The 13,555-nt window shown below is 24.9% G+C and overlaps 1 protein-coding gene across 1 annotated transcript in view; it reads right to left on the reverse strand.

The window, feature by feature from the left end:
• The window catches only part of LOC129609578 (arrestin domain-containing protein F-like), a 57,694-nt gene that overhangs the window by 2,735 nt on the left and 41,404 nt on the right, over positions 1-13,555 (reverse strand). Inside the window, exons 3-5 of the mRNA XM_055521577.1 lie at positions 7,373-7,474; positions 4,875-4,924; positions 1,878-3,532 (exon numbers count right to left, since the gene is read on the reverse strand). Coding sequence (XP_055377552.1) covers positions 1,878-3,532; positions 4,875-4,924; positions 7,373-7,474 — 1,807 coding nt within the window. The remainder of the gene's footprint in view (positions 1-1,877; positions 3,533-4,874; positions 4,925-7,372; positions 7,475-13,555) is intronic.

Raw genomic sequence — 13,555 nt, forward strand, 5'->3', positions numbered from 1 at the left:
ATGATATGTGTATCTATCTAACAAAATGTGTCCAATTTGTTGAAAAAAATTGTTTTTGCATAATGTAGAATTGATTGATTAAATTTTTAAATATTAATTAAAAAATAATTCTGGCATATTACGAAAACTAAACCTAATGTCATTGTAAAAAGGATTATTAAATATAAGCATATACTATTATCTGGATTATTTTCAAAGGAAGATTTGCAGTTTCTTTTTCGATTTTAAATAATATTAATAAGCCACCTTTTTTTGTTTTACTTGAAAAAGTTATTATAGCCTTTTTAGTTATTAATTAAGCTGCGAAAATTTATTGTTTTGTAGTCCAAGAAAGATTTTTAAGTTAAGATTATGTTATATGTGAATTAATTGAACGAAATCAATATTTCAAAGTATGTAGGTATATACCGTACATACGAAAAAATTTGATTACATTTAGGTTTTTATTATATTTAGCTTTTCTTAGTTAATAGTGAACGATTAAATACAATATTTTTGCTTGTGTTGACCTCGTTCATTTTACAATTATTTACCATGAGTGTAAATCGTTGGATTTTTATTAATCATTAGCTAATGTTTATGCCGACGATATTTTAACATTACATATTAAAACGGATAACTTATTAAAACGGTTATTGAATCAAAGGTTATTAAACGGGGTTTACGCTAATCAAAATCGTAGAAAAATAAATTTTGTAATATGCGTACTTTTTGTATTGCGCGTAAATGTTAATTTATAAATAAAATTCACTTGACTACAAATATTTTGATTCTTGTATAATTGGAGCGTCAAAATTATTTTAATAATTGTTATACAATTTACTGAAAGTATTTTGAACTACCTTAATTAATGAATAATTTTTGAAAACTTTAATTTTATTTTGATATGATAATAAATTTTTAAAATATCAAAGAACCCAAATTTAATTTTAAATACTCGGTAAAACGGTTTTGGGTTATAACCATTAAAGAATTTGTCAACGACTTCAAATATTTTGGGCATTTTTTAAATAGGTTTGTTCTCTTTATATAAAATATTTTTAAAAAGAAGAAGCTAAATAAATTTTTGAAGTTGGTTTTGTCCACCTTTTTCTTTAATTTGCATATTTAATTAAAAAACTATCTAGAATTTATTATTTTGTTAGAGTATATCCATAGAAGATAGGTAAGTACGTCAATACATTAACATTTAAAAGACTCAAGCTTTTTTTTTTTTGTATTATTAAAATATTTTTTTTTAGCAACCTTTGTCCCAAGACAAGTACCAAAATCTGATCTTGTATAAAATAGATTTATTCAATAATATTATATACAAATACAGGAGGCTAAACACATAGTGAATTGCAGAGTTGGACTGCATGAAAGATAGCTTCGGAATGCATTTCAGAACAAAATATAATATGAAAATTATTTAAAATAGCTCACATACAAAATATATATACAATATAAAGCAGTTTATATGAAAAATATATAGTAGAACAGTTTTTATATACAAAGCCAGAATAACATTTTTCCAAAAATAACATACAAGAAGAAAAAAAAAATAAATTTAGAAAAGGATACATAAAGGATAATATTAAAATTAAATTATTGCATTAAAATGTCATTAAATGAATGAAAATGTTAAAATGAAAACATTTAGAAAATTTTATATAAAAAATTTTTTTTTTTTGTTTAAAAAGAAGGAAAAAAAACTTGAAGAATATTAGCGTTGATATGTAAGAGGTTCCACAATTTAACACACACATACTTTTCACCATCTGAATTTAGTTATACATTTGCGTTATTGACGGAGAATTCTGTATTTAAAAATATAAAATTTAAAAAAAAAATTTTTTTTTGTTTTATAAATTTAAAATTTATAATTTTTGATTTACCTTTTTTAACAACTTCTTCCATTTTTGTTTGTGGTTCAATTTCAAATTTAACATTCTGACTATTGTTGGTTTCAATTTTTTCTTTATTTTGTATTTTATCATTTAATTTATAAAGTTCATTCTTTTGATTTTTTATTTTTACAGTATCTTCTACATTATCAGATGAATTGAATTCTGATTGTAGTTTACCCGATTTAATACAATCTTGTGCTGTATCAAGTACATTATCTACTAAATCTTTTGCCACATTTTCAATTTCATCATTTTGTTTTTCTGCATTTTTATTAATTTCAGCTTTAAGTTTACCAATATTATCTAAGAAATTTTTCATTTCAGCTTTAACATTTGTGGATGATGTTTTTTCTACAATTGGAATTGGTGATTTAGATGTTTCTTGTGTTATTTTATTATGACTATTTATTTGTTCTTTATTAATGGAATTATCCAATAATAATTTAACATTTTTAGAAATATTTTCAGCTTCTTGTTTTGCATGATGAGCTTTTTCACGAACTGCTATTTTACCAGTAGTTTGAGTTGAACTTTCTATTTTCTTTTCTTTTGATTTATCTTCTTCATTTAGATTAACTGCTTCAATAATTTGACTAATATCGAATTCATCACCATTTAATGATTTTCTATATTTAGCAAAATCCCTTTGTGGTTTCTTAGGTGCATTTGGATCTAATGAATTTTTTTGATTCTCAATATCATTTTCGAGTTGTGATTGAGATTGTTGTTTTCTTGTTGGATTATCTCCAATAAACTCCTTAATTTTATCATCATCGTCACATATATGACGTTTAACTAAACGTCTTACTGGTACAATGACTTCTTCGACACACGGTTTTTCATCTTTAAAACGTTCTAAGTCATCTTCTGTTGGTTTTTCTTCTTTTAAATGTTTTTCAATTGCAAACAATAAATTTCCACGCTCTTTAGTAATTTTTCTATTTAATTCTTCTTCTATATCTTCAACTAAATCTATAACTGATTCTCTAGCTAATTCAGCAGAAATTGAATCTTTTTCTTGAACAATTTTATCAGTTGAATTTTGTGTTTTTAATTTAATTTCCTCATTATTTTTATTTTTAGTAAAATTTTCTTCAATTTTTTTATTTTGACTTTCAGATTTTTGAATTTGATCATTGTCATTTTTTGTCGATTCAGTTTTTGTTACTGTTGTTGTAGTAGTTGTTGTTGTTTCCAATTTTTTATCATTTTCGTAATCATTCGATAAATCTGATAAACTTTCACCAAAAAATTTGTCAGACTTTTTATTACCGACTTTTGATACTGTTCTTGTTACTTTTTGTGGCACATCATTTTTAGTACTATTAGTTAGACTCAATTGATTAGTTTTAACGTTAGTTGATGTCGTTGTTGTTAATGGTTCTGGTGGATCCACAGATCTTTCGTTGTATTCTTCTCGATCAACAGACCTTTCGTTATATTTTTCTGGTATTTCTCCATTCAAATTAATTTCTTCAAAAGCATTTTTTTCAGATGGATCAGTATTCCTTTGTAATGTTCTTTTCTTTCTTGGTGGAGCAACTGGATGATCTGGAACTGTTAAACTTGCATTTTGCCAACCATTTTTTTGTTGAGATTTTGGTTGTTCTTGTAATGGTTCGGATGGTGGTGCTGTTTCAAATCTATAAAAAAAAGTACAAATTAATCAAAGTTTTTACAAAAAAAAAAACAAAAATACAAAATATTTTTAATTATAAAATAAAGATAAAATAAACCATTTTGAGCAAGAAAAGATTTTTTTTCAGTTGAAAAATTACAAGTGCATTAATCTGACCGAACGTGAACTAATGATCCAAACGTGCATTATGTCAAACGCGATTCGTTCCAAAATACGTTTGGAATTTTAGATTAAAATTTGACGATTTGAAAAATAAAACTCAATTTTGAAATTTCTCTTCAAGATAGATGGGAAACGCTGAGAAGAGAAAATTTTGACGTTTTATTAATTTATTAATAGAATAATAGAATTGTTTTAATTATTTAGTTACAAAAATTTATTTACACAGATTTTATATTGCTGACAAAATGGGTTAATTTGAAAAAATTAAAAAAACATTTTTATTTTCCCATTCTAGACCTTTAACATTCAGGATTCTATATAGAGAGAAAAATTTTATTTGTATCAAAGCCTGGAATTATTTTTCAAATAAATTAGTTGTAATTGTAATTAATTGTAAAGCTGAAGATCACTATACTCATGTAAGCGTTTAAAATATTTTGAAAGCCTGATAATCCTCTAATAGCATCCGGAATCGATTCCTAAAATAAATTCGAATTTTTGGTTCAACCAACGAAAACTCCCCTTGTAATATATTTGCTATTCCTAGTCCAGCTTGTACAGCAAATTAATTATGTATGTATGAACATGTACAATAAATAGGTACATACAGTAGTATATTTATATGTACACATATATAGTAACTAAATTTTTATTTTATATTTATTTCTGTACATACTTATGGTATATATTCCATTTTCAGTATATATATATATGTATATATGGAAATTATGTAAATAATTATTATTTTTACTTTAGGTGAAACAGCTTAATTTAATGAGTATTAAGAAGAAGATCTTGTTATCTTAATTTCACACCTAATTTAATTTAATTTTTATCATATATATGTATATATAGGAATATGAATGTGTAGCTTGTTTTCAAGTCATTAAAGGTATAACATAATTACATATACATATATTGCTATATGAATTTTATTTATTTAGAAATTTTAGCTTACCCATGTGTTATGGGTAGGTTACAAAGTTTTAAAAGTAAAAGTTTTTTTTTTTTACTCAACTTAAGTGTTTTAGTAAGTCGTTTTTAAATGGTTTATGTTATGCTTTTTTTTTTTAAGTGAATCATTACTTTACCTTACTATATGTGTTTAATGTAAATTTATTTCCAAATACAATATTTGTATATTTTTATATAATCGTATATGTACATACGTTTAATATACTTACACTTGCTTTTCCCAAAAATGCTTCTTCTTTCTGATTCCATTTGGACAAATCTGTAAATGGAAAATTAAAATTTTCAAGTAAATATTTGTTATGTATATATGCGAGTATTTGTGTTGTATTATGAATAAGTATATACTTATGTATAATTAAAAAAAAAAAATAAAAAAAAAGAGGTTTATATTTCTAGATTTTACGCCGTATAAAAAATATTTTAAAGCGTTTTTATATTGTACATAAATTTTATACGTAGGCATCATATTTATTTTTGATTTATAATATTCTGAATTTGAATAAATATTATAAGAAAAATATATTTTTTAAATGAATACTCCCACAATAATGTGACCAAATTGACCTACTCAAATTTTAAGTATTAAACAGTGTAAAAGTTTAAGTTTTAACAAATTTTTAGTTAAAAAAAACCATGTACTACAATAAAATATATTCTTAAGAAATGGCTTACACCGTAAATTTGCAAAATAGTGAGATCAAAATGTACTTTCAAATTAATACTTAAGAAAAGTCGAGAATAGCCGGTTTCTAAATTATACTTAAACATCTTAATGTTAAAACCAAAATTTTGTTTTCACACCATATTAGTTTAAGAAGGCTGAGAATTAAATCCGCTGTATTTTATGCGATTTATATTGTTACTAATGTAAAGGAATTATAAGTCTGGATTGTTTATGAAATAATTTGTTATATTGGAAAAACATGCACTCAATAATTTTATTTTGCCCATACCTCTTTCTTTTCGTGTGTGTTTGCTTACAAAATTTTTACACTTTTTGTGATAAAAACATACATATGTATGTATGTAAATATTTTAAACAAATTCGTTTAAGAAACATGTACAGTTCTCCCCGGTTAATTGAACCGAGAAAAGTTGCACACTTTTTGTATCAATTAAGCGGGTAAATCAATTAAAAAAATCCCGTTTAATTGAACAATTGGTGCAATAAAACGAATTTTTTTAACTGAATCGTTTACGCATGAAAACGAATACTCGCTATTGAAGATCAGGCGCAAAAACGAATTTGATCCTGCTACTGCATAAAATTAATAAAAACAATAGGAAGCATATCCTATTACATATACTTATCAAAATATCCTAGGTAAAAAGCTATATTTAAAATAGGGGATACACTAATGAAATACTAAAACTCAAATTTTTTTTTATTTCAAAATTTAAAAACTTAAATTTTTCTTTATTTCAAAATTTTAAAACTTAAATTTTTCATCATTTTAAATCCATCTAAGTAATGTAACTGTGAATTCAAATTCAAAATATGTAAACCATAATATTTTTATATCACATAACATAACAAAAATTAAAAATAAATATTTCATATTACAAAGAAAACAAAATATTTCATACGTTATATCTAATTTTTCAATAAATTTACTATTGCTAGTTTAACAACAACAAATAGAATAAACAGGTCAATAAACAGGGGAATTTTTCACAGTTTTTATAAGGTAATACCAAAAAAAGAGATTCATTTAAGCGAGTTGTTCAATTAAACGGGACTCAATTAAACGATGTTATTCATGTATATTTTAATAGGGATTTAAAGTTGCCTTAGTTTTTCGTTCAATAAAAGGGGAAAATCAATTAAGCGTGGTGCATTTAACCGGGGAGAACTGTATATACAAGATTTTGTTAGAATAAATAGCTTAAGTATATGCAAGTTGTTCTTTGCGACGGTGCATTGATCTCTATCGCAACTGCTTTAGTAGAAACGGGTTTTTAGAAGTAAAATTCTTTTTCTTTTTGACTGACTTTTTTGAAAGTTGGCCAAAACTTTGACTATGTTAAGTATATATCGGAACTTTTAGATATACGCTATGAAAAGGCGATTAAAATATGGAATTAGATTAAGCAGATTATATTTAACAAGTACATAACGATCTTCAAGGTACTTTTGCGGCAAACATTGCCACTATTTAAAAAAATTAATTTTTAAAAATTTTTTAATCACGGTATTTTTTTCGGTATAATAATAATTTTCAATAACATTTTTTGATGTAGCTGTTAACGTTTGTGAAATAAATGACTGAATGAATTTTTTGAAAAACAATTTAATTATAAAAATAAAATAATTGTTTTTTTTTTTAAATATAGTGTATCTTCACCCCCCCCCCCCCCCCCCCCCCGCCCCTCCCTTCAAACCACTGTTTTTAATATTCAAGTGGGCCAGAATAACAGTAGTTTTATTTTTATTATAGAAAAGAATGATAAATTTAAAATTTAACAAAAATATGATTTCGAAGTTTGCATTATGTCCTCAAGTATTTCTTAATGATATTCTTTATAAACATTAGATGGTCGGTAGTACGAACTCAAACCGAATTATATACGAACATACACATAATGTACTAATCTCCAAGATCTACCATTTCTCTTTAATATTCTTGTTATAAATAAGCTTTATATAATATGATGAAGAACTCTTTTGTTTTTTTTTGTGCTAATTACCGAAAAACTACATGCATACCTGCATACATTCTCCAATAACCCGATCAACAGGATTTTTTCCATTAGATGTGTTATTATTACCAGATCGATTTGCACGATTTTTGCACAAAACGTTTCCCATCTGTAAAAGAAAAATTAAAATTATTAATAATTAATTGGTATATGGGAATTTATCAGAAAACTTTAATTATGAATCATCAAATTTTAAAGCAAACTTTAATTGAAAATTAAAAATATTTTTTTTTTTACTTATTAAAATTTTAAATATGAATTGCAATATTTTCGTATTTAAATGAATTGAAATTCAAATGATGAGAGATTTATTTGTACCTTAGAAACTTATGATTACGTCAACTATTAACTTTCAAGTTTTCTATAGCAACGTGTGACTAATATTTAACTTTCATCATTTCAGATTTAATTTTTTTTTTATACCTATTATACCATAAAATCTTTTAATAACAAAACTTGCAGTGAATACAAATTATTTAAAGTATTCATTCATAATAATAATAAGAATGAATGAATTTAAATATTAAAATATAATTTTCAGAATTTGGTATATAATCGGCATGTAAGAATAATGTCAATTAACTTTAGTCGGCTTATGTGATCTAAATATATAGACATGTAAGTATATTCCGATTAGGAAGATTTCAGTTCTCTTCTATACCATATTAACTTTGTCCATGCCTTTAAATTCATTTGAGAAATTACAATATCATATATTATCTATGTACATCATTGATGCTAGACGAGATTGACTGAAAATCTTCATTATCCTTGCGAAAAATTTGGCAAAATCTGAGAAATTAAAGCTAATATATAAGTACATTAATTGTTATCTAATTTTCAACTTGTACGAGTATATAATTGGAATTATAAAAAAAAAATTTTCATCTGTCAAAAATCTTCTCAAAAGTCCAAAAATCTGGAAATTCTATATAAATTTGGCAATCTAGTACATGTGCATACTTATATTTTGAAATATTCCCGAATATATTTTCCGAGTTTTCAGTTTGCAAAATTAAAATTCAGTTTGCAATTAAGTCTGCGTTTTAGACTGGAAAAAAAACTCAATGGAACGAAATTTGATTGACTTATGCTTCAATTATACAATTGTTTGTCAAACATTTCCAGTTAAGATTAAAAGAACATTTCCCCGTTAAGATTTTCTGTTTATAAGAATGGGGTTTAATCTCAGAATCGAATCACTAAGTGATAATGATAAATATCGTAAAAAGTTCGATATTATTAATGTGAATACAAAGCAAGTAATACAAATGATTCGTGTCTATAATAAAGCTTTAGAAACTTTACTAAAGATAAGTATCATTATTACTTAAAGGTGCATAATCACAATAAACCCCAGTGTTTTTTTTAAAATAAACGAGTTAAAAATTAAATTAATAATTTTGCATTTGAATTTTGTTCGAATCGTTTTTGCAAATTAAAAGAGTTCTAATTTTTAGAGTGGTCACTTTATTTCTAATGTAATGCTGTTCAGGGAATCATTTTTAAGAGCTAGGGATTAAAAATTTCAAGAGTTGGTGCAATTATAATATATAATATTATTGAATTCTTTTGAGATTATGTTAAAAATCTTGTATATACAATTTGCTATTCACTTATAAAATGAATATGTATATGAAGATGTACATATATAAAGCATAATGTCAAAAGTCAAAACACTATATATACTATATATACAGTGAGCAAATTAACCTTAATTACTTTAAATATAATTATAAATAAAAATATGTTTTGTATGTCTTCAAATACACATATTTAAATAACTAATTTGAATATGATTCAATATAACTATATATATATATATATATATATATATATATATATTAACCTCTCTAAGGTATAACGGTGCAAAAGATTAAAATATAAAACAAGATTTATTCAAAAAAAAATATTCATATGAGAAAATTATGGTCAAGGATGATTGGTATATTGCACTTTTAGTGTATAAATCTCTGCAATAAAAAGCTTATTCATTAATATACGAGTATGTATGTATATGTGTACATATAATATAATTTTATTTTAATTTCTAATATAGAATTAATGAATTAATTACTTGAAATATTTCAATTTATATGGGTAAGTAAATATATAAATCTACATTCTATGTGGTAATAAACGAGAGACAAATTGGTTTCCCATACATTTTTCTTATACGAGTAGTTCCAACAATTTGATTAACAAGTATTGATTGCATTATATCCCGTGATTTTTTTTGTACTGGACGTATACAAATTCTATATTTCGTTGTATTGCTTAGTTCGTAAGCAAATTGTATGGTTGATACCCGTATATTTTGCATATACCATTCATTATAAAATCATTCAGCTATATAGGCAATAGACTTATTCAGAGCATTTTTTTAATATTTTTAAACTTATTGATGCCTTATAATAGATATTTAAAATCTAAATTAAAAATAGGTATGCGTTTTAGCTGAAAATCGAAAATAAGCATAGTTTTAAGCTCGTATTAGGGAAATTTATAGCTCAATGTTAACTATATACGATGTGAGATCTTTGCATGTGTGAATATCTGAATGTGTGTAAATAGGATGCCAATTTGTTAAATTTTCATTACCTTAAAAATTATTTTTAATTGATATTCTGGAACATAAGTTATAGTTTCGGAAACACAATTTTCTTAAACGTTATGTTCACCTAAAAAGAATGATTAAAGTGGAAAGTGCTGCTTTTTAAAACTGATTGGTATAGAGAATGAAGCGACAAAATATTTGCTGTGCGAATGTGAGGTTGTGGCCCACTTAAGGGAATACCTAAACGGACATAATACTAAGATTCATCAAGGGCCTAGAAAAGATGCTCATGTAAATGAACAGTGAATCACCTAAGGTCGAGGTGGGAAGGGCCATAGCGCCTCGGTCTGCCGCGATACTTGTATAATGTTATAAATCAGAAATTTTTTAAGTTATTGCGAAATTTTATTAATTCTAGTTTAATTTGAAACCATAAACGTTCTGGAACATAATACTCTTATATAACGAAAATATGGGTAAAGAAAATTTAATTTTGTCGAGAATTATTGTATACGTGTTTATTATTGAAAAATAATAATGCATGAGTTCTTGAAAACTAAAACATCATTAATTTTTTAAAATAAATAAAAATATGTAAATCTGAATAGAAAATTATTAGTTAATTTTAAAATTAATAATTAATTGGGTAAATTTCATTTTATACCCAATTGTAGACGTACTTAATATTTTGAATGGCGTGAGATCTAAAAACTATTATAAGCTAGCTATTTATAAATAATTTTATTTAAAAGCTTTCAATAATAATAATAAATTATTATTCTTAATGAAAAATAATATCTCAGATACAAGTATAGATTTTAAAAAATAAATAGAAATTTGCACTTTGGTGTTAAAATTTCAATCACGATAAATTTAAATATTATAAGTGAAAATTTATTAAAAATATAAATTAATTGTATATTTAATATTTTTTTTTTAAATTTCAATTACCTAATGTATGTGTGCATTATAGTTTCTTTACTCTAAATTTATGAAAATAAGTTTACTTTTATTTTGATCTAGAAAATACTAAAAAAATTTTATTTTACAAAAATTTACAATAATTTATTGGAAGAAAAATAATGGAACGATTATCTTCATAAATTGAAATTAATCTCTAATAAATGACAGAATTGCTGAATGAGTCGAATTAATATTAGATCTGCATTTTGGTAGACGTCTAATATATTTTATTAATCAAATGAATTATAATAGAGATTCTAGTAAATTTTGAATGCAGCAATCGATACTCACAATAGAATTGACGTATAAGTAATAAGCGTACACATTATTGTTAACTTCGGTAACTACCATCATTAAAACGAAATTTAAAATAATTTTAAAAAATTGTGAAGAAATATTATTATTTATATTTGTAATAAGTAAGTATTATATACAATATTCGCATATTAGTAATAGAAAGTCGTAATGATTTTCTTAGTTTACTTATGCAAATTTAAAAGAAAAGAAAAGAAATTAAATTTAACTTTCGTTTCTTAAAATGACAATAAAATAGAAATAAAGTGACGGTAATGATTTTTTCAATAATATTTATTTTTTACGAACAAACTGATTTTATTGTTTTTAGCACTTTTCCAAAAATTTAAAAAAAGTACTTTTTAAATTCACTTTGTCCATACTACACAAATAAATCTTTAGTAGAAATTAAAGTTATAAGCAGAAGTTAAAGTTATAAAAAGACCCAAGAGTACTAATTTTTTGAGTATTAATTGTAACGAGGCCACAAGTATTTTTTATATTCCGAAAACCCAGAAAGGTACCGATAAACTCTTCCTACCGCCGCGCAGCACAATTGAATATTATAAATGTAAAATGGCCATTAAAATTAACCGTTACCCTAAACCAATTTCATCAATTATTTTTCTTCTATAGACGACAACTTATAGGAATCTAAAACTTTTCAAATGGAACAAGTTTTAGGCATTAATAAATAATTTATTTCAAGTTATCGCACCTAGGTAAATTCGTAAAAATCGTAAAATTTGAATCTTCGGTTACTGATATTTCCAAAATTACAAGATTTTCCAAATTTTTATAAAAGCGAAAGCCATGATGCCATATTGAAATTCATAAATATTTATCTTAACTCACTTACTTAATCGTGCAATTTAACCATTATGTTAAGGTTTCTTTTTTAATTTTTTTCCTTTGCTTATCCCAAAAGTATGCAATTAATTAATATATTGAAGTATATGAATAAAAATAATTTAAATAATATAGTAGAATGGTTTTTTTTTTTAAAGTTGTTTATCACTTAGTTCAAGGGAAAGTCTGGTTTAATCGTGTAACAGCTGTGTCGCGGGTGATTTTATGATCAGACGTATTGTATTTTTTTACCCCTTTTTTAAAAATCTTGGTTTTTATACCCGTACGAACGTATGTTTGAAGAGTGTACTAAAGTGTATATTTTTGATCAGCGTCGAATTCTGAGTTGATTTAGCTTTGTCTGTCCTTCCGTCCGTCCGTCCGTTCCAGCGATAACTCAAAAACTAGTTCAGCTAAGTTCATCAAATTTTCACAAATGATTTATTGTAGTAAGTGCCAGAACCCTATTTAAATTGGACATGATCGAGGTACTGGTTCGGGTACTGGTTCGGGTACCTGCCTTCCAATTCAAAAGTTATTTGGCTATATTTCAGAAACTATAAAAGCTATGGGATTGAAATTTCACACAAGCGAATATATTAGTAGGGCCAATGTGTTTTATAAAAGACGTTGAAATTGCTTGGCACCTTCTGGTAGCTGCCGTACAACTACAATAGTAGTTTGGCATATCTTAGAAAATATTGAAAATTTTGCTCAGTACTGAAATTTTGCATAAATTAATATGGTAATATGGCAACTTGAAATCGCAGTCTGTTCCATAGCCAGTTATGGCAACTAATTCGTAAGGGTGTCACAGAGTTGACAAGTTTAACTCTATTTTTTCTCGTATTTATATAAAAATGCAACTTTTTGCTAATTAAATTGTACGAAAATGTCATTCTGATGGAAAACACAGGTATGATATTTGTGTACAGTTATATATTCGAAAATTTTTACTTTATTGACCACGTTCGTATTATAATCCTCATTAACAATTTCTAGAAAATGTATTATACAACTCTTTAACCCTATTAAATAAATTTCAAAATTTTTATGCTATCAAACATTAAAAAAAATTAAATATTTGCAGAATAATAAATGTTAATATGATCATCGCTTTAAAAACTGCTTTCTAACAATATTCAATCTATATAACAGATTTGGTTCCTAAAGATTGTGACTTGAAAGAATAAAGTAAATTATACTATTTTTCAAGATTAATTTATTTTCAGGATTTATTATTTATATGTAATTTCTGGCATATGGTTAATTAGCTTAAACTATTCGAATGTACATAAGTTAGATGGATTTTTAAATTTCCAATTCGTTTTGGATAGAATTTGAACTTGTATGTTGATGATGGCATCTTCGTTAATGATTTCCGATTCAACCACTTTAATATTGAACAAAAAATAATTGCGATATATTTCAAGGAAGGGGGGGCTACTTAAATTCACTCTAATTTTCTGAATTTTAAAGATATTTTTAAGAATTTGACAAAATTCTTTTTATCTATCGAAAATCTTA

This window comes from Condylostylus longicornis, unplaced genomic scaffold (assembly GCF_029603195.1).
Source record: "Condylostylus longicornis isolate FDR11 unplaced genomic scaffold, ASM2960319v2 ptg000040l, whole genome shotgun sequence".
Classification (NCBI taxonomy): domain Eukaryota; kingdom Metazoa; phylum Arthropoda; class Insecta; order Diptera; family Dolichopodidae; genus Condylostylus; species Condylostylus longicornis.